General features: G+C 44.7%; 4 protein-coding genes and 1 pseudogene across 6 annotated transcripts; 1 reads left to right on the top strand and 4 right to left on the bottom strand.

Annotated features, from left to right (window-relative positions):
* The first annotated feature begins 254 nt into the window (after positions 1 to 254).
* Positions 255 to 1284, top strand: LOC133885961 (NAD(P)H-quinone oxidoreductase subunit N, chloroplastic-like; annotated as a pseudogene).
* A 148-nt stretch (positions 1285 to 1432) lies between these two features.
* LOC133925908 (protein DMP7-like) lies at positions 1433 to 3440 on the bottom strand. Its single transcript, XM_062371653.1, has one exon. The coding sequence runs from the start codon at positions 2495 to 2497 to the stop codon at positions 1586 to 1588; it is 912 nt and encodes a 303-aa protein (XP_062227637.1). The 5' UTR covers positions 2498 to 3440; the 3' UTR covers positions 1433 to 1585.
* Positions 3441 to 3738: 298 nt separating this feature from the next.
* On the bottom strand, positions 3739 to 8975 carry LOC133925887 (probable magnesium transporter NIPA4). 3 transcript variants are annotated; one of them, XM_062371632.1, is made up of 9 exons: positions 8460 to 8973; positions 7665 to 7721; positions 7487 to 7577; positions 7216 to 7376; positions 6988 to 7115; positions 6743 to 6880; positions 5939 to 6031; positions 4150 to 4255; positions 3739 to 4073 (listed from the first exon to the last, which is right to left on the bottom strand). In XM_062371632.1, the coding sequence occupies exons 1-9, from the start codon at positions 8956 to 8958 to the stop codon at positions 3931 to 3933; spliced, it is 1416 nt and encodes a 471-aa protein (XP_062227616.1). In that variant the 5' UTR covers positions 8959 to 8973; the 3' UTR covers positions 3739 to 3930. The 3 variants fall into 3 exon arrangements, with proteins under 3 accessions (XP_062227616.1, XP_062227627.1, XP_062227622.1); XM_062371643.1 differs by lacking the exons at positions 3739 to 4073; positions 4150 to 4255 and adding an exon at positions 4262 to 4898 and having other exon boundaries at positions 8460 to 8974; XM_062371638.1 differs by lacking the exons at positions 3739 to 4073; positions 4150 to 4255 and adding an exon at positions 4905 to 5724 and having other exon boundaries at positions 8460 to 8975.
* Positions 8976 to 11448: 2473 nt separating this feature from the next.
* On the bottom strand, positions 11449 to 12461 carry LOC133890651 (uncharacterized). Its single transcript, XM_062331124.1, has 3 exons — positions 12267 to 12461; positions 11966 to 12109; positions 11449 to 11855 (listed from the first exon to the last, which is right to left on the bottom strand). Exons 1-3 carry the CDS (start codon positions 12441 to 12443, stop codon positions 11712 to 11714), a joined length of 465 nt encoding a protein of 154 aa, XP_062187108.1. The 5' UTR covers positions 12444 to 12461; the 3' UTR covers positions 11449 to 11711.
* A 3169-nt stretch (positions 12462 to 15630) lies between these two features.
* Positions 15631 to 16669, bottom strand: LOC133890643 (uncharacterized). Its single transcript, XM_062331114.1, has 3 exons — positions 16457 to 16669; positions 16170 to 16313; positions 15631 to 16060 (listed from the first exon to the last, which is right to left on the bottom strand). Exons 1-3 carry the CDS (start codon positions 16625 to 16627, stop codon positions 15917 to 15919), a joined length of 459 nt encoding a protein of 152 aa, XP_062187098.1. The 5' UTR covers positions 16628 to 16669; the 3' UTR covers positions 15631 to 15916.
* Positions 16670 to 21989: the final 5320 nt, after the last annotated feature.

The following is a 21989-nucleotide window of genomic DNA, read 5'->3' as shown; positions in this document are numbered from 1 at the left end:
TCTTGCCATCTCCAAATGGTACCAGCGAGCCGCTTGGCTCAACCCGTGAAGGGTCGTGCATCGCAGCTCTAACACTCCAACTCTGGCGGAGCGGCGGCCTCGGCTAACCAACGGACGGACTCGAGTCGAGGCTTATCCATTACCCCTGAACCATTATCTATCTTCCCGCCACAAGCTCAAACAAACTACTCCCACCCACACACGATATAGTCAGTAAGCAGTGATAGGAGAGCATGTGGTCGGCAACGGTGTGCATGGTGTCCCCACTCCCAGCGCCATCGCTCAGCGGCTGGCACGGAGGGCCGTGGGGCAAGGCGACGGTGCCCGTGCGGAGCACGCTGTGGGGTTTCGTGGGTGGGGACCTGGTGTGCCCCGACCTGGGGCTATGGCTGGACAACATGGAGAAGCACAAGGTGCTGACCATTTACCCGTCGCATGAGGGCGGCTACGAGGGTCGATACCTCAACCTCCTACATAGGCAAAGGCTACTACTTCCTCGACCTCTCAACGCGTGGCCTCGGCGATCCGGAGACCACGCTCACCAAGATCCACCCCCTCTGCCTAGTCCGACCACAACCACATTGATCGCCGCCAAATCTAAGAAAATTCTACATGTTCTGGGGGGGAGGCTCACTCGGGTTGTTGCGCAGCCTAGCCTCGGGAGGCAGCCGGTGGCGCGGTGGTACTTTCCGCATGAGGTGGACTACAGGCTCAGCCTGTTGCACCCGGACGCCAAAGGCTCATCGTCTAGGTCATCGAAGCCAAGGTGATGGGCTCTGTTCTGTAATTTCTTCTTTCGGCTTCTCTCAGGGATAAAATTTTGGCTCCGTATATTTGGTTTACATTTATTGGTGGACACTAGTAGAAAAAATTACCACATTTACCGATTTTTATTTAAATTTGTTTGAGTTTTGCTCAGTATATCCGATAAATCATGTTTACCGGTGATCTCCTGTAAATTTTATCTATCCGTAAAAAAATCCTGCTCAAGTGTGTCATTTGCGTCGGTTCCCAATAATTTGCAGGTTCTGTCCAAGGCTGAGCTGCAGTTCCTGGCCATGCTCCCTGACCTCCGCCCTAAAGTCAGGGTGATTGCGGAATGCGGCAACTTGTACATACATCTCTATCTCCGTCTCAATTCTCACAGGAACGTTGGAAAACAGAGGAAACGTGAAGCATTTGTGATTAACTCTCGGGCCTGTTGGATGCAGGAGAAAATTTGTTTGGAAGCCACTGAAGCAAATCGCATGTCTTGAGCGGGACCCGGACGCGGAACAATGAGCAAGCAACAATTGCAAGGCAGCCACAGCTCCAAACAAGTTGCTTCGCGATCGTCTCTCGCCTTACATTCTTTCCAGCTCCGTGCTTAAGAGAGGCAATGATGACTGTACATACATTTCGGCTCAACTTTCAGCAGTGAACCATGCATGTAAAAAATTCCACATATATATGAATTCAACAAATCATGGTTGCATCATGTTTTCAAACTTCAAACAATTACACAGAGATCGACTTCTCAGAATTCAGGCCTCGGTTTGGATGCGGTTCAGCCACAGGCGCATGCACTTCCCTTCCGATCCAGCTTTCAGCGCCGTAGGTACACGAGATCGGTGCGAAGCAGGAAGGGGTACCCGATCCCTCTCCTCTTGGAAGGGAACAGCACGAAGAGCAGGCTCACCACGAACCCGATCACGAGCGGCACGGTGTTGACGACCTTCCGGGCCACCCCGGGGTAGTAGCACAGGACGATGTCATGGTGCGAGGCGGCGAAGGTCACGAACGCAACAAGCGCTAGCGTGGAGTGGAAGATGTCCGACCACCGCAGCCTGTACTTCTCCGGCTCCCTCGGCCCCTTCCTCCGGTGGCTGCTGCCGCAGAACGTGCGGATGCCCGTCGGGGTGGCGACGCCGTACCGGAGGCGGCCCGAGGCGGAGCGGAAGCTGTCGGTGAGCGTGAAGAAGACGCACGAGGCGGCGCAGAGGACGATGAAGGCCGCGGTCAGGATGCGGTTCAGCCGGGCGCACTTGCCATCGTCGGTGAGGAGAGGGGCGAAGATGGCGAAGGCGAGGATGGTGGCCGTGGGGAGGAGGACGTTGAGGCGGGCCGTGCCGCCGAGGATGAGGTTGAGGACCAAGATGAAGCTCGAGTTATCGTCGTCGTCGTCGCAGTCATCTTCCTCTTCGTGTGGTGGATCGCCAGCTTCCTTACTGGCTTGCTCAAGGAGGAGCTTGCATTCTTCCTTCTCAGCCATTGATGCAGCGCGGAAGAGCGTGCGAGACAGGTTGGGAAGAGACGACAACAGACAGAGCTCAATTAAAGAGTGCGATAAACTGAGAAGAATCCACCTTCGGACCTTCCTTTGGGCATTCTTGACTTGGGATATGGAGGAAAGAATTGCTTCAGCAAGTGAACGAGGCCATTTGAGCTTCTGTACCTTCCCCTCACACAGAAGCAACGAACATAGATGGAATGGTAAAATATACGAAAAAAACTGCATGCAATTCAACAACTAGAACACCAGAAGTGGACGGGAGGCAAAGTTTTTCGAATCGAGGCTTGCCCCATTTCCATTTCCAAACGAAACGGAAATACAATGTCTTGAGGATCAGAAGAGGTTATGGAGGAAACAGCGTAGCAAGACAGAATCGATGAACCTAAGCCTATCTACCTGCTTCAAGCAAACAAGCCTAGGAAAAAGTACGGTGCAGATAACATCCAATACAAGCTCCCAAAATAATATGCAAATGAGGCAGAAAAGATAGAAATGAAGCTTCTTGTCCATTCATCGTCACCATCGTCCTACCCTGGTCCCGCGTCTGTGTCTGGTAGCATCCTTGGAGGTGACGGCTGATGGACGATCGCTTTGCAAGCAGCCTGCAGCATGATCTTTACGCCTTCCAAGATCTTTCCCAAAAGTTCACCGCCATACAAACCTAACCAATATTACATGAAGGAGCAAGTATGACAGATTATTTCCCCTGGGTGCCGAATAAGTTTCTTTTCAAAACAGGCTTTGTTCCAGGCTTTCCAAATTGGCCAACACACAGCAGACTGCCCTAATGTGTACACAACACCTCCAGCAGGCAACCAATTTTGGATCCATCGCCAGTATTGGGATAATCTGTTGGGTCTGTTATTGGCGCCAAAACAGCCCCCCACGATTTCCCAAGCAACCCTAGTAACTGGGCAATCCAAAAAGAGATGGGGGGTACTTCAGCTTGATCACAAAAACAACATTTTGGATCCCCCTTTTGTGAGATCAGCTTCATTCTCCAAAGGCCAAACAAAAAAAATTTATGAGGAATCTTTGCTTTCCATATATGTTTATAGGCCAAGCCAGCATCAGCTCTGGTCAAATGATCATATACAGATTTTACCGATAAGACACCTTTTTTGGCCCCACCTCCATTGTAACAGTGTCAGGTTCAGCAACAAAATTTCTTTGTGCCACCTTTGAACATATACTTTCCCATTGGTCATGGAGATAATTAGGCAACCATTTAAGCCCTTAGCAAGACGATCTGACACCACAATCTTTTTGTCATCACAAAGCTCAAACAAAATAGGGTATAAGATGCATAAAGATTCTTTTACTATTTCCTAAATAGAGTATTGACCCCAATCAAGGTATGTATAACCCTCCCTTTCAGATTCTTTTACTATTTCCTAAATTTTCTGTAGAAAGAATACAGCAGTTACTGTCTTGCTGCGTTTGGCCCTGTATTGATCACCATGATGTACATCCAAAACAATGGATTATAGCCCATTCTGGGCCTCCTGAGACATATGACAGATTTTCCCAATACTCTACACCGGTGTCTCAAAAATACAAGGGGAGTAGCCTTTACCTTTTGAAACCCAAAGTACAATCTACAACAGAGTATCAAATGAAAGAATGGCTGAGCATCGTCGCAAAGATCACCAAACATATCACGTTGATCGAAATGATTCTGCTGCCCTTGGTGACCTGAGTGGGATGCCTTCAGCAGCAGATCTAAGAGGAATACCTTCAGCAGCATAGTCATCTTCGTTTGCATGTTTTGGTATTCTGATAGGTAGAGTTGGTGGGAGACCTATGATGCCAGAGAGTGAAACGTTTACAAACAGAAATTTGCATATATGAAAAGTCTGACAGCATAAAAATCATACCATCAACCATATCTTTTGTCTTGTGAAGAAGAAATGTCCCAGATAGGATGGTAACAAAACCACACATCTCTGTGACAATTTGAGTTGGATTTTGACGATCCCAGTCCTGCATGCAAGTAGATTAATTGTCCATGATTTTGTTGAGGATCTTCACTAAGAACAGCAGCAACTATACCATGAAATAATGACTGCAAGGCCTGAAGCCTTGAACTAGATGACTAAAAGATTCATGAAGCATTCTCATATAGCACAATACAAATCTAATAACAGCCAAATAAGCCAAAAAAACAACAGAAAACTAAATCAAGTTAAAACAGTCATTTCCCGCAATCAATCCGTTATATTGATGTTGTAGCACATGGTATCCAAGCAATTCAATCATTCATCGTGCCTCAATCCCTCGATTTCTCCAGCAGCCACCATGTACCATGGCCATTCTCTATTTGACCTCTTCCTAAACATCAACTCCCTTTCAGCTAATAATGTAGCAAGTATCAAGACAAGTCCTGCTCAATCGTGATATGGAAACCTTTAATGATTCTAAGTAGGTAGCTCTCGTCTTTGCCATAATTGGCAAGTACAACTTGCGCCATCATGTCGACAGCACTGAGTGAATCCAAGAGGACTTTATGGTCCTTTCTTGGTTTTACTAGTATATCATCATGCTTCCTACATTGAAATCATGGGGGAGGTGTTTGAGGATGAAAGTAGCAGCAGAGGACGACCCAGACTCCCAGAGTTCATGATAGCTGGTGGACAAAGGAGAGAGGGAGGGATTGGAGTGTAATAGAAGAAAGCATTACTCTGATGCCATGTAATAAAGTAATGCATAAAAAGTTAATTTAAAGAGTAAATAGCATGTAAGGTCCCAAAAGAATTGATAAAAATAGCAGTAAGTCGAAGAGCTAGTTACATAAAGATATGGCAAAATAGGCACCAAAATAGACACATGTGATGATGGATATAGCAAATCGTGCGCCTGGAGGTTACTGTGTGATATTCATTGCGTGCAATATACATAGGCACGGAATTAGGGTGGCATAAAGACTTAACTAATAACTTGGATCATGTTAGGTGCTTTCAGTTCAATTCCCATGGTTTCGGAAATCAGATTTATCCCATTAAAAGCATTGGATATGTTTGGTATGGAGTGAATAGAAGCAGCATTTATGTACTCTTCTAGATGAAAATCACACTGATCTTAAGCATATAGATGATCAGAAACTAGGCCCTCAATTGCCACCATGCTTCAAAACTAGAGCATTCGTCTTTTGGGTAGAGCACAGGAGCTCCTCCCAGCAAATAATCAAGTCACAATTTTTAGCAGTGCGTGCTGCAACAAGCCGCAAATTGTTTCGCATGGTCTGCAATATCGCTGATAAAATTAATGGAATGACATTAGGTTCCAGGATCCAGTCTGCAACAGTGGTCCAACATTTGATTGACCAACATCATATGGACCAACTATTGGAGGACATGAGCAATTAATAAGAATCGATGAAGTACTTCATAGTTCAATTCCTAATTTTTTAACTGTCTCACCAGAGTGTTCAGGTATCTCCCTTGCACCGATTCCTATTTGTTACACAACAATGTCAACCAAATAAATTTAGGCATTAATTTTGTGACAAATTGTGCGAGTAAATAGATAAAATTTGAAAAGGATGACTAACAACTAACATTAAACTTTATTCCATGTCAAACATGCAGTTGAAACAAGTAGACTAATAAATAGTTAAATACCACAATGAATACTGCAAGAAAAAAAATACAAGCACAAAGATGTTACCTTGAACATTATCACACTAGCCAAAATGGTTAGCGATGTAAACATTGTATAATATATCGGTGAAACAACTGCTGTGTTGAAAGTGTCAAGAGCCTGAAAAACTAAACTTAGTAAGTTCATTGCATTTCAGATGTTCTCTGGGAATAGTAACAGAGTGAAATACAGAAATACCAAGGCAGTGTTTTATGCAAGAAGAATCTGGTATTGAGAGTTGAGACTAATCGTGAGGGCATGCTAATGTCCATTATGGCATACTGTAGACACAAGTAATTGATATGTGTTCTGGGCGTCACAACACTAGGTATTGCACTAATGCACTATAATATCAAATATGCACAATATACAATAAACAGATCATCTGGATAATATTGCTACAGTTTTTGGACGTAACAAAACTGAAGGAAGAAAAATACAATTAGGTCAGCAGGAAGGCACCAAAGTACCAAACAGATCCATTTTAGTATTCAGACGGGACGGGAAGACTGTACACAGACACAAGGGGGGAAATCGCCCAGCATTCAACGAGCCGAGTACGATAAGTGTCAAAACATATGTCACATAGCGTAGGTATACATTGGTTTCACATCAACAATCCATTATGGCTCATATGAAAAAGAAAAGGATAGGCACTAGGCCACTAGCACTCAAATCCAAGTGGGGCACTAAAGAAAGCATATAGATATATCCTGCACAGCATCATTCACTTCCAAGCGGAAGATGTGTGGTTCCAGGTAACTTATGTTCATTAAATACTGCTCATTAAGCAAAATTGGACTCGACATTAACATAGAAAATAATTATTACCTTGTTCAGATAGTTCATCTGTGTTACTATACATGCAACAACAACAATAGTGAACATCCATGTTTGCGGATAGATTAACTGGTTCATTCCGGAAAAGGTCAGTTTCAAGGCTATTCCGAGAGCTTTCACACTCATGACCTGCCAAAACCAACACATTGAACAGGGAAAGTGAATTAAAGCATAATCACTCAACAGAATCAAAAAATTACATGCTGGGGAGGACTACTCCCAAGTGAAACACATACCGACAAAGATCCTACAAGTGAACAAACACCAATATACACCATGATGTGTGTCTGACCATATTGTGGAATAAAGTAGTATATGAGCACAAAAGTCGCAGTGAGAATGATGGCGGCATAAAATAGAAAGGCTGCAGGACCAAAACTAAATATTAGTTCTTACTGAGATAATGTATCAAAGTGGCGTAACTAATGCTTGATAACAACTAATCAGGTAAGATAGGAGGGCACCTGGTTCAGTAGCAAGATCCCACACTTCTGCTACAGATTCAATTGCACGCTCCTGAGGGGCATGAAGTACAATAGTTGTTGAACCCACAACACAAAGTACACACCCAAGTATACCAAATATATGTAGCTTCTCCTTCAACATAATGTCTGCAAGAGCAGCACTGTAAGAGAAGTAAGTTAGAATGCCCAACGAACAAAAAAAAATTCAGGAATAATAAGCAGCAGAAAATGTCAAAATTACCATCAAGGCAGTATGAATTCTACTTCTTACCTAATGATGATGCTAAGTGCACCAAGTGGTGTGACTAGGATAGCAGGAGCAAAAGCATATGCTGCAAAGTTAGCCACTTCTCCAACAATCACTGGGAAATAACACTTAACATCATCAGTATCACATTATTCAGCACTAGCAAAACAAGAAGGATTACTTGCATGAGAGGTAGACCTACTTGTGATCATCCCTGCCCACCACAATGGTTCATACAAGTAAGAGTAACCACCGACACCTGCAGTTAACCACCAACGTCAACAAAGTCAACCAGCGAAAACAAATGTTTTCTGTTTGTAAAATCAACTAGTTGAACAGCAGCAAAAGGGAGAGACCAAAATCTTCAGAAACACTGTATGCCGTACATGTACGGAAACCGTAGGCCACTTGTGCACACATATTTGCAGTCAACAACAACCTCTGAAAAGTCAAGATAACTGATGATCCTTTTTTTAACCTTGTTAAGATACGACATCTTCCTCCTACAGTCCAACCTAAATGAATTGGAGCGCATCTAGAATTTATGTACTAAAGATGCTGAGCAACAGTTACGAACCAAACTGTAATCAATTATCAAGAGCATGACATAAGGCAGAATAAGCAAAAACAATGCATCATTATGACACCACGAACTATAACCCCCAGTACCAAATATATAACCCTACATGAGCTACTTGTACTCGATCTACCTCGAATCAGGTCAACTCCCCAGCCAACAATCCATTGCAATGGCGGAACTAATTTCCGGTGCACACTTCCTAATCCTAACTCTAATTCAGATCCCGAGCACTCACATCGCATTCAACGGGAACAGAGATCCCACGCACAATCGAGACCACAGTCTGGGCCCACTCAGACAGCAGCAGCAAAACCAAAGCACACCAACAGCAGCAGACAACTCCCTCCACTACGATCTACGAAGTAGCGCAATGACTCGATCGATGGGAAGGGAAGGGAATGGACGGAATCAAGTCACCTGCGCGGACGCCGGACGCGGCGGCCTTCTTGAGCCCCTTCTTCTTGACGATGAAGCTGGCGCCGATGAAGAAGCTGGAGGAGAGCGCGAGCACCAGCCCCTTGATGTTGTCCGCGGACATCCCCTCCACCCAACTCCCGCGCCCCGCACTCGCCGCCTCAGAAGTGGACGCCTCCGCTGCCATGTCCACCCCGAGCCCCAGAAGCCTTACCCTCCGGCGGGGTAGTGCGCCGCAGCTAGATTGCTCGGCGGGATATGCGAGATCCGGGCGCGGCGCGGGGTTCGGCCGGCTCTCGCCTAACCCGGCAGGGTCACCAAGCGAGGGCTTCGCATTCGATGGCGGTATAGACCGTGTGGGCGGAGAAGGGGAGGATAGAAGGAGCGGGGAGAAGACGGCGGCAGCGGCGAGGCGGAGGAGGTGAAGAGAAGTCCACGCTGCGCGGATATTTCGGTGTGGGCTTTGAGTTGGCTCAGTCTCGACTCGAGGCTTGCTTGGCATCGAGGCAACGAGCGTCGGTGAATTCCGCTGGTAAACGGCAGGCAGCTAAAAAAGTCGCGGAGTGCGAGGCAGTTCAGTGGCTCAGCTGTAGACTTGCGTTTTCTTTTTGGGCCAAGCCGGCGCCCATTGGACAGCCTGAATCTCCGTGGTAGCCCATCAGATGGGAAGTGTCGGATTGTGAGGCAAAATTCCGGGGGCTCATGGACCACGTTGACATCGCCTCATCACTTCTTTCACCCCCAACGTCCTAATTCATTGGTGGCGCGTCAGAAGGGACTCGTGGCAGTACACACCCACACGTTGTACTTGGTACTTCCACGGTCCACAGCGATCTCGTTGTCGTGTACTAGAGTAGATCAGGATCAGGATCAGGGGCTGTACACATGTTACGCCGTTTATATTCCCTTACTTCGTTTCTTCAGACACAGGAAGGAGACAATCGCAAAAAATCGCAATCAACCATTTGCTCTGTTGTTCCAGTAGTCCATGGATCAAGTTTTCAATGGGCAAGTGAGGGGCTACATAAATTAAAATTTAAATTCCAATTAAAAATCTACCCAGACTACTGAGCCCAGTAACCTCTGACGGTCGTAAAGGCCGGCCTAGTAACCGCACGATCTGCTAGTTTTTGGGCTGTGCTGGAATCCTGAACCCATGGCTGTCCGAGACTCCAAGCAGCCCAAGGTGAGGCGACTGAGTCCGCATTCCTTCTGGTTGGGATCGGCGGCCCCTTCCCAGTACTGCACACGCCCATCTAGTTACAGAGCCGCGAGGGGCATCATGACGTTGTACCTCATCAGATGAATGCTCCAACTCTTGTACTTCAGTACTGCATTGCTGCCCCCTCCACCTGTCATACGATTCATGTATCGTTTCAGTTTGGCGCACTGCCGCACAACTGTTGTCTTTGCTCATGACCTTTAAGGCTATGACCATATCGTCGCTATACCATCACCGATCTATGGGGACATGGTCTTTCTCAGAACTCCAGTGTCCATGTCTCCATGATCTAGTATATTACGACCGATGCCTCATGAAAAAAGCAAGCCGCAAATAATGTAGTTTGTGCAGACGACAAACTTGCTTGATCGGAAGTCGAAACCTACTCCATTCTGACCAACTACATGCGGTAAAGCTGTAGTTCTGAATTCGGCCAATTTGTCCAGCGCAAGAGTTAACTGTTACTACGTCCCTAAACTCCGTTTCCGTTGGATGGCCTGAAGACAGTACTTTCTGTCATGCAACATATGCTCGCTTGCTGCCGGCCGGTTGCATTCCGAGTTTCTGAATGAATGCATTCGCGACAGCGATTGATGGAGGTCCACACTGCTGCAGCGATCAGATCACACGAGTAGACGTCCCTGTCTTTTGAAGCACGCGTGCATGGCCGATCGACTCGGACCGAGAGAAAGCGAACACGGCAGCAGTGCCAATGGCGGAGTGGGTTTCAGCGAAAGCGAGCGAGTGCAGATCCGGGGCCCAGCCTGCTCCTGCGTGGCTAGCAGAGACGATCAGTCAGTAAGGCATGCGTGATCGTGCCTCGTGCGTGTCAAACCCCTAAAAAATGGTGCCGCCGACGTGACCGCCGAGTCAAACACGAAACCGACCAAACCGTCTAATCACCCAAATGGGTGCACCATAGTCTCTTCTCTCGCCGCTTTTACCCCATGGGTGCACCATGGTTTTGAGTACTCCGGCTGCAGGCATCCCCTGTTCAGCATTCGATTTTTAAAGACTTGATGTCATGCCTGTAGCCGAGGTGAAGCTGATATAGATCTAGTCACCAATCATTTGGGTGATAAGATTCTTTAGCCTAGCTTTTGGACGATAAGATTCTATTACCCTAACAGGTGACAGTGTGTTGTCATCTAAAACCAGAGCGACAAGAGCTAAGGTAATGTTTTGTGGATTAGGAGGGTACGTGATGAGGGTTACCAACATAGTGACGGGGAATAGTAATGGGCCAAATCATGATTGACGGGGAATAGTGATGGGTTACCAACATACCGCTAGGTTAGCATGGGGCGTCGCTAGAAACAAGCTGATATGGATATAGTCATTTATCGTTTGGGCGATAAGATTCTTTAGCCTAGCTTTTGAGCGACAAGGTTTTATTGCCCTAACATCGGGCGATAGTGTGTTGTTATCCAAAGCCATGGCGACAAGAGCCAAGGTAGTGTTTTGTGGGGTTAGGAGGGTGCCCATGAGGGTTGCCAATATAGTGGCAAGAGACTAGTGGTGAGCTAAATCATGACGGCGGTATCTTGGAGATGACTTGATACCGTCAGGTTAGCATGTGGCACTACTAGAGACATGAGGAGGGTGGAGTGAGGGAGAAGGGAGAGAGCGTGCATTGGCTGAAGCGGAGGAGGGTGGAGTGGGGGAGAAGAGAGATAACGTGCATGGCTGAAGCAAAGAAGGATACCTATCGAGTCGAGATCGACGAACCAGGCAGATTTCAGTCGACCGAAGAATAGAACCCTATCCCTTAAATTTTACTTAGCATGCACGCGGGATGCAGATACAGACTACATATCAGTTTCGCTGTTGACATTTACATACGTACAGTATAAGCACGTCATTTGGGGGACCCATGCAATTAAGGGTTCTTATTTAGCCCATGCGTATATGCATCTGCGCGTACAGTGCACTGATCCTTGCAAGCAGAACATACTGAGACGACCATTGCTCGAGATGAGAGCTACTGGTGCAGTCATGCAAACACGCGCCGGTGTTCCTGATCGATCGATCGATCACAGTCTACTGGAGACGGCGAGATACTTGGTGTGCCGGCCGTGTGCGATCACCTCACCGGTGCCCTTCTTCCGAACCTCCACCGTCGCGCACCCCGTCGTCCCGCCGATGCCCAGAACCCTCGCCTCGATCTCGATCTCCTCCTGCATAGCACACGTGCGTGATTAGTTAATGAATATGCGTGTTAACCAGAGTTTGATCGATTGATAGATTGATGAAAATATGTTAATCGATCAAGATCGAACTGACGCACGTTTGCACAGGCGGCGTTGAGGTACGAGATGGTGATCTCCAGGGACACGCCCGTCGTCGGCGTGCCGCCGGCGAAGAACACGGCCGACCCCACCAGGTCGACCAGAGACGCCACTGCCCCTCCATGCATGCGCTTGCTCGCATCCTTGGATTTGGCGTAGGCGCATATACGCCGTGACATTATTGTCAACGTACACACGATGACACGAATATGCATGGAGTATCGATGATCTGGCTATAGCAGTCAAACTACGGGACCCTAATGAAGACTTGTGCCATTCTGAATGCAGTTATCAACTTACCGTAAGGCGGGGAGGGACGGTGAAGGAGCAGAGGGCGCGCCCGGGCTCGATGGCGTCGACGCGGAGGCCGGCGACGGTGAAGACGTCGTACAGCTTGCTGGCCATGCCCGGCTCTTGCCACTCCCTCGCCGCCGCCGCCGCTTCGGCGTCTTTGCTCCTGCCTTCCGCATTGGCCATCGCGCGCGCAGAATAATAGTCCACTGAAACTGTGGTCGCAGTCTGATAGGGCGCACCCGAGCGATATATAGAGAGGGAGCAGCTGGGACTGGGACATAGTGGCTGTTTGCTAATGAGTTCACGTGGCCTCTGGATCCGTTTTCAAGGTGGAATGGCTCTGCATAAGCTCCAGGTTTCTTTCTCGTAAAGTATAATCTTGAGTTTTCTCAAGTAAGTTTATGTTTGTTTTTTATTTTGGTTATAGATTCTAATTTCTAAAATCAGAATTAAAACAGAAATAGACCGATTCTACCTTTCAAAATCTACGATCTAACATCAGATTTCTATAATCTAGAAAAAAAATTACTTCTAAATTATGAATTGCAGATTATAACATATATTTACCCATCATACTATTACAAAATAACATTTTGTTTCTTTTTTTCTCCCTTCGCTCTCACCCTCTTGTTGCCGCTCGGCCGAGCCACCATAGTAAAGCAGACCTCGCCGTCGACCTCTCTCTTCCTTGTTGTCGTTAACGTGGCACGGACTAGGCCGAGTAGGAGTTGAAATGAGACGGCAGCGGCATAGAGGGAGAGGCGACAAAAGGACGCGACAGAGTGTCAAGCCGAGGGCGGCACGTGGGTGGTGCTGGCGAAGCCCCGGGACTAAGAGGTGGTAGAAGATGGATGCACCACGTGTGGCGAACGAGAGCATGGCTCCCGAACCTTGCCATGCATAGATTCACGTGGCTACGGCGGCGTAAAGGGATTCTTTGCGGCCAGCCTCGTGGGCACCAGGGGTTTGGGACTCATGGATCGGAGCTCCCTGCGGATGCTCCGTATGCCGGATGAGGAGGAACAAGCAGAGGAAGGCTTAATATGGAGGTAGGTGTGTGCTTTGCGTATGAGGGGTAGAGAGGGGAGGGAAAGAGTCTAGGAGACGGGAAGGAGAGAACAGTCTGTAAGAGCATCTCTAACCGAGCCTTCTTCTCACCCCCTATCCTATATTTGAGAAAAAAATGATAAAAATCGGTCTCCAACCGACCCCCTATCCGACCCCCTTTATTTGAGAAGCCCTCAAATCTCCTCCCTCACCCCCTACATCTAGGGACTCCTCATCCAACCCCTCATTTGGGAGAGAGGGGAGAGAGAGAGGGAGAGAGGGGAGAGAGAGGAGAGAGAGTTACAAGATATTAATAAAATAGAGGTGATTCGAATATAGGGGGTTAAATATGAGGGATCGGTTGGAACGTGTTGAGAAATAAGGGATGAAATCTGAATGAGAAATTACTAAATAAGAGAAATAAAGAGTGAAATATGAATAGTCGGTTGAAGATACTCTAAGAGAGAAGAGATATTTTAATAATATAAGGAACCTGGACCTTGCTAGCTGCTAGCCTGCTAGGGCGCTTTTAATTTACAGCAAACACTGCATGCGCGCGGTACCCAATCTGGTGAGTCAGTAGTTGCCGATAAATGAATCAAAGCCGCGCGTCACATCATTGACAGGTGTAGGTCGACTGCCACCAAGACAAGACAAGTTCCATACATGCATGTTATCGGGCGCTAGTTCTTCCATGTGAATGTTCATTGGCAAGCTCCAAAAAGAAGGAAAAACACATGGACCTACTGTGCAGGCTCGAGCCAGTCTCTCTCGTGGTCGCTACTCTCTCTCTAGCCAGACGACGTCTCCGACGCCACGCGGTCGATCTCCCTGCAATCTCTTTCTCCTGCTTGCCGCGGGCGCTGCTACAGCGCGCCGCATCATTTCCGCCGCCGGCACGCACGCATCGTTTGTAGTAACGAGAACGATGACACATTCCGCGCGCGCATGCACGTACACCGGCCTCAACGCTCTCGGGGCATCGTTGCTCGTAACTTCGTGCCTATTATCCAGGTATACCCCGCTGTCAAGGCGTCCCGGTGGCAAGATCACCCACCCACGGGCCAGCAGCACTGCGCCATGTACTCCGCCAGCACTGGCGCCGATGACAGCGCGCGGTATGGCCACGGCAGCGGCATCGCCAGAAGCGGTGTCGGCGCAGGACGGGACGCGGGACGACAGGGAGAAGGACATCAGGATGGCGCCAAGGGGGCTGGTCGCGAGCGGGGTACAAAATACGGGATGGCGAGGGTGACTCTCCTGTCTCCTCCGAAAAATACAACTCTACATCTACGTGTGCACACATGCTTAATCTCCCCCCTCTCTTGCTCGGCGTGCTCTGGCACGTACAGGGGTAAGCGAAAGAGAGGGAAGCAACGAGGGAGGTGCTGGGGAATTGGCCGCCAACGTGGGAGTACGTGCTGGAGCGTGCAGAAGGCAACGCGACACAACGCCAACGGAGATGCATCGTGAGCTATAGCGCGATGTCGACGTACGGTGGATGGAACAGTACACATGCACGTTTTAATTGGCACGCATGATGCAGTACCCATTTCGGCGGTGACATCTGCTATAGTAGAGTATCTACGTACAGTTCAAGCACGTCACTAGGGGGACCTTGCAATTGAAAGGGTTCTTATTCGAAGACTTTTACAGTACGTATAAATAAATGTCTACTGTTTATTTCCTTTGTATGATAGGTTAGATTGGTCTAATAATATTTTTTCGCCCATTAATATCATATGTATCATTAAAAAATTTCATTAGTATTATAAGGATAGGATTGAAAAAAAAATGATGGCAAACTTGTAAATTATATGCTTCATTAGGAAAGGTCAAAATGTTAATTTATTCTTAGTGTTTTCGGTCATTGTTGGCCGGTGGATGATGGATGACGATGGTCCAAAGTCCAATCAGATCGAGGAGAGGGCAAGAACTCCGATCTGAATCTCGATTGGATCCATTGGATCACGGAGCCATGAGCCATCAGCCAGCACCAAACGTTAAGTTCATTTGGGGAACGCGCGTGGGCGACCATGCACCTATGCTTTGTACTTGTCCATGAGAAGTATGTGGTGATTAATTCTGTTGCAGGTGGGCAGGGCAGACATGCGTACATGAGATAATAGCTAAGAGCTCGGCAACTCATAGGGCAAGCAAACGCCGATCACCCATCCGCTTTGGCATCTCCGTCCTAACCATTGCTTCGGCCACGCTCCTATCTACGTTTCGGAGGGGAGAGGAGGGGGCCTGCCAGCCGTAGGTGCGCGTGAGGCCGTGAGCACGGCTCTCAATAGTGACCATTGCAATGGGAACAGCCGGCTAATAGAGACCGGCGGATTGACTCTTCGTTTCATCAATATTAGATAATTACAATAATACTTACTTAAATAGACGGTCATATCACAATAATAATATTCTTCACCATTTAGTACCATCATGTACTATAAAAGTTCTCTCTTATTTAGCCTATGCTTTTATGCATCTGTGCGTACAGTGCACACTGATCCGTGCAAAGCAGAACATATACTGAAACGATCATTGCTCGAGATGAGAGGTACTGGTGCAGTCATGCAGACACGCGCCGGTGTTCCTGATCGACCGACCGATCACAGTTTACTGGAGACGGCGAGATACTTGGTGTGCCGGCCGTGTGCGATCACCGCGCCGGTGCCCTTCTTCCGGACCTCCACGGTCGTGCACCCCGTCGTCCCGCCGATGTCCAGAACCCTCGCTTCGATCTCGATCTCCTCCTGCACAGCACGCGTGCGTGATTAGTTAATGAATATACGTATTAACCAGAGTTTGATCGATTGACAGATTGATGAAAATATGCTAATAATCAAGATCGAACTGACGCACGTTTGCACAGGCGGCGTTGAGGTAGGATATGGTGATCTCCAGGGACACCCCCGTCGTCGGCGAGCCGCCAGCGAAGAACACGGACGACCCCACCAGGTCCACCAGAGAAGCCAACGCCCCACCATGCATGCGCTTGCTCGCGTCCTTCGAATTTGGCGTAAGTACATGCACACGAGCGAATGCATCACATCATGACAATATTGTCAAAGGTGCACACGCATATTCTCACCTCACTTTAGACAAACATCACCACCGCCACTCCTCAACCAAGATGCAGGCTTACATACCGTAAGGCGAGGGGGGACGACGAAGGTGCAGAGAGCGCGGCCGGGCTCAATGGAGTCGACTCGGAGGCCGGCAACAGTGAAGACGTCGTACAGCTTGCTGACCACGCCCGGCTCCAGCCACTCCCTCACCGCCGCCTCGGCGTCTTTGCTCCTGCCTCCCAGCTTGGCCATCGTGCTAGCTCCGGCGTGGAATAGTCCACCCCACGCTCTGTTTGCGCTGGCTAGGTGGCTAGTAGCGCACGCAGAGGCGTATTTATGGATAGGTTATTGCTGACAGCGAGTTGCTTCCTGACGTCCGTTGGATCCGTTTTGAAGGTGTATGTCGGCGTTAGGACTGGACTGCCGTGCATCGACGACAAGTCACACGTCCATCACACGCAAGCTCTTGCAACATCGTACCATATTGCATTTATGGGCTGTTTTTTTTTTAGGGAACGATTTATGTGCTGTTTGGTCCTGGTGCGTAAGATCATCTCTAACAGAAATTTTAAAAATTTACTCTCTATAATACTATTATAATATCTCATAACACTATTACAGTATCTTCTATTTTTTCATCTTCAATAGACACTTTATTTTCTACCTTTTATTACTCTTATCCTCTCCTCGAACCCACACACATACTTAGGAACAGGAATACGGTTTCCGTATCCGATCGGCGAATTTGCCGCAAGAAGCCGGCTCCCTTTTCCCTGTAGCGAGAGGCAAATGGGATTTGCCGTTTCTGTTGGAGCGGTAAAAATCGCTGCTACAGTGTTTTACAGGGAGTATACGGTTTTTGTTGGAGAAGGTCTAAGAAGCTAAGTTAAAATTTAATCACACTTAAAAATTTTAGCTTCTATGCAGTTCAAAGTCAAAGTTTAGTGGCGTCTTGAAAAAATTGGCTAGTCATTTTTTTCTATAAAAAAGCTAGATAAAATTTTGACGTCAGAAAATCCATTGAAGCAAACACGAGCTCCCCAATCCCCATATGATTCATAAGAAAGACCAATTCTATGCTATGCACTGGTTGTCAATCAGTTATTTACATCAAGGACTCCATGAGATTCCCCTTCTCGAAGATTCCAATTTTTTGAAATAATATTATTTTATTTAAAAAATTATAAAAATAATATTCAAAATTTGATATTTGCATAAATGGATATCTATCGACACGTGGAGTGCCAACTAGATTAGAATTTCTAATTATTTTATAGTATCTAAATAGATTTAAATGAAAAATTGTTCAACTACAAAATTTTAGATAACGTCAATAGACATAATTTTCATATAAAAACCATCTCGAATGTAAGAAAGTAGTTTTAAAAACAAGTTGCTCTAATTTCAAATAAAATAAAACAATAAAAAGCAATAAAAGCAAGCATCACTGAAGGTAGAGTGACGTACAACAGGATAATTTTTTTTTTATTGAAGTTAATACATTCTCTTTGATCAAAACCTTTTACCACTAAACGAGATTTCCATTTTACAAGTTCAATTTAGATTCATATGAGATAGCTTTGGAATAAGAAGAAGGTTCAATAGTATCGCAAGTTACTAGTAGAAAAATGATTTGTACAGATGATTCGAAAATCCTGTGCGGGACACTTTTTTAAACCGTATGTGAAAAAGATTCTATACAAATCAGATTTGTACAGACGGCTCATTATTGGAACCGTCTGTACTAAGTTTTCTGGAGCTAAAAAAAATTTAAAAAATATTTTTCCTACCCACACTAGCACCCTATATTATTATGTAGGCACGGTCGCAAGTCTCACGATTTTTCACGTGGAATACCATGAGTGTGTTTTCTAGTAGTTGAATCCGTAACCTCTAATCTCGCGCGAACCTTTCTTACTGTCTCACATGCCGTTCATTGCTGACCATTGTATGAAAATAATTTATATAAGATATACATTCAAAATGAGTGGGACATTATTAGTATAGACGGTTGTAGTTTGTAACTGTCTGTATTGTAGTAACCCGCTTTGTTGCAACTGCTCGTTGCTATTTTCTCAAAAGTTCTAGTTTGGAGCCGTCTGTAGTACCCTTTGTACAGGCGGCTTCATAGATCCTTCTATATAGGGGCGTCCCACTAAATATATTCTATAGCAGTGAGTATCTTATGCAATAAAAAAACATAATGTGCCATATCGCATGTATCATGATATCTACCATGCAACTGAATGTGCCTTCTTGTTCTATCTCGAGCAATAAAATGATCATTACTATCACAAGATGATGGATAAAAAATTAGTTGTGTAGTAGGAGTAATTGAAGAACAATTATCAATGGTAGGTAAAACTACCTCAAATTATGTATTCCTTATAACCGCTTTAAAATTTTTAGATTCAATTGTGAATTAACTACCCATATTATCACTACCTGATGAGAGTAAAGCATTTTAATTTAAAGTAACATCACAACTAATGATTAATTAGTGAGAATCAGAACATCATAAACCATATCCTTTGACATCAGAGTCATAACCAACAAATATGCATTTTGTTGCTCTAGGTCCTAATTTCCTAGTGCTAACGGGAGCATAAGCAGGACAACAAAAAATTCTTAAATTTGAATAATCAACTGGTTTATCTAACCAAATTTCTTATGAAATCTGAAAATTAATGAAGGATTTTGGAGAGTGATTGATCAAATAATAAGCTGTATAATTAGTCTCAGCCCAGAAAGCACTCTTATTCCATATGCATGCATTTGAAAGCATGCAACGGGCTCTTTTAGAACACTACAATTCATATGCTCTGCCATGCTATTTTGTTAAGAGGTTCTTGAAACAGTCAAATGTCTTGAAATATCATGATTAAATATTCAAAATGGCTACTACAAAATTCCAATCCATTATCGGTTTTAAATTTTTTGATTTTATGACTAGTTTGATTTTCCACCAAAGTTTTCCACTTTTGGAACATTGAAATAGCTTCGTCAATGAATATTATCATGTACTCCTTAAATTTTATGAGAAAAATCATTAATGAATATTATCATATACTCACATCCACCAAGAGAAAGAAAACTTATACTTGCCCTAAATATCATAATGAATATAATCAAGAATTCCTTTAGTCTGATGAGTTACAGTATTAAAACTAACCTTCTTTTATTTGTCAAAAACATGATGGTCATTAAAATAAAAATTGCTAATATTATTTAAAAGACCTTTCTTGCATAGAAGATGCATACATTTCTCACTTATATGATCCAAGTGAATATGCTAAAATTTGGTGATGTGAGGATCTCATGCAATAATAGAAACAACTGCAATACCTGTAAAAACTATTGATTCTACTGGCTTTTAACACAACAAGGTAGCCTTTTAAAATCTTAAGAACACCATTTTCACCAACATATTTATATCCCAAAGATTCTATAGTGCCCAAAGAAATAAGATTTCTTTTCATTATAAAAACATAGTGAATAGGGCAATAATAGTGTCATTATGGGTTTTAATTTGAACAAAATTAATTTCAACAATTTCAAATGGATACTCATCACCAATCACAACTTCATAACTACCAACATGATCATAAGTAGAGAACCGCTTTTTATATTGACGTATATGAAAAGTGAAAGCCGAATCAATAATCTAAGCACTTTGAATCCTTAAATTAGCAGTGCTGATTAGAACATCATCATTAGATTCATTTGCAACAAAACTAGCCTTAACACATTTTTTTTGAGTTTTACTCCTTTCTATCTTCCTTTTCAACTTTAAGCACTAAAAAATATCATGATTATCTCTCTTATAGTAACGACAAAAAAGTCTGGATTTATGGTCTCTTGATTAAATATAGGCTTTGATCTAGAAGAATTATCTTTATGTGATGATCTACCTCTAACAATTAAACCCTTAATATTAACTTCAAAATAAGAATCAACATTAAATTTCTTCTTAGACAACAAATTTGATTCAACGTTCTTAAAACTAAGGATATCATTATTGCCATAAAGCATAATTTTCTTGAAATATTTGAAGGTAGTAGGCAAAGAGACAACCAGAAGAACTACCTTATTCTCATAATCAATTTCCACTTATAACTTCTCAAGATCAATGACGAGTGAATTAAACTCATTAAGATAAAACTGAACAGAAGTACTTGTGTCATACAAATCATGTACATGCGTTCTTTAAGGTACAATTTATTAGCAAGACTTTTCTTCATGTACATTGTATCTAGCCTTTTCCACAATGAGGCAGGATCGATCTTGTTAACGACTTCGTACAGAATATCTATAGATAAATTGAGTTGTATGGTGAAAAGTTCTTTTTTATCCAATTCCTCCCATGTATCGTATGTCATGCCTGTTGGTTTAGCACCAATGACTTTTGAACATCGATTTGTATGAGAAAAACTTTTATCTAAACGTAGCATATAGAGAAACTAATTTTGACGTTAAATTTCTCAATATCAAATTTAATTAATGATATATTAGAGAAAAATTACATATAAAAAATATGGTAGATTACGAAGGAAATAAGGCTTCATAATACGTTGTGGGCACACTTACCAATTTTCGGCTAAAAAGAACTGTGCAAGCAAATTTCCGGGTAGAAAAATATGGTAGATTACGAAGGATATAAGACTTAATACTATGATGTGGGTAAACTTATCAATTTTCAGCCAAAAAGAACTGTGCGAGCAAATTTCCTGGTGCGCGGGTTGGATGAGCATAGCAAAATTCGGCTGGATGAAAGTAACATTGCTGAACAGTGTTACTGACGCCATCGTAAACAGTGTTAAAGCATCAGTACCGTACGGATAAAAAGTAATTGCTGCCATCAGCAATTCGGGATCTGTTGTGGCCACACGGCTCGGTTCTTCTGTGTTGTAATCGTGTGGCCTCGATCGGATCTGTACGACGATGCAACGGAGGCCCGAGAGCGACGACGGTCAGTGGCGAAGGTAGGTTAGGAGGTGTGGGTGCATATGCATCCTCCTCCTATTAAAAAATACTATTAAAATTAGCTTTGATGAACTGTAAATTACTGTTGATTCGATGAACAGTAAAGAGTTACGCACCCCCTCTCCGATGCTAGCTTCGCCGCTGACGACGGTGAAGTGTTGGCATCCACCCGGCGGCGCAAGGCGACGTAGGACGGCACACGGGCGGCGCAGGAAATCCGAGAAATTTCTATTAGAAACTAGTGGAGATCGGTGCGCCGTTGCGCGCCGCTGCGGAGAGGGGGATTTGGATGCAGTGCTGCATAAGAAATTTAACCTACTCAACTATTATATCTTTTTCTCCTTTGAATCTAATAGAAATTCGCTGACGTAAAGAGCTAAAGATCATGTATTCACTGTTTTCCCTCACAGAAATCACACAAAAGCTCCCAAAATAAATAGAAAGACAATAATTTGCAATAAGCAGCTACTCAAAATAATAAGGCACATAAGAGAGATGCAAAGCGCAAACTATTATGTTAGGTTATTGTACTCATAGTAATGCACATCATAATCGTAGAAAACACTAAAACATAGGAATTCAAACCTAAAAACTTGCCACCAAGAAATGGGAATCAGATTTACAACAGCAG

Source organism: Phragmites australis, chromosome 1 (assembly GCF_958298935.1).
Source record: "Phragmites australis chromosome 1, lpPhrAust1.1, whole genome shotgun sequence".
Classification (NCBI taxonomy): Eukaryota; Viridiplantae; Streptophyta; class Magnoliopsida; order Poales; family Poaceae; genus Phragmites; species Phragmites australis.
This window is presented reverse-complemented; position numbering and strand designations above follow the sequence as displayed.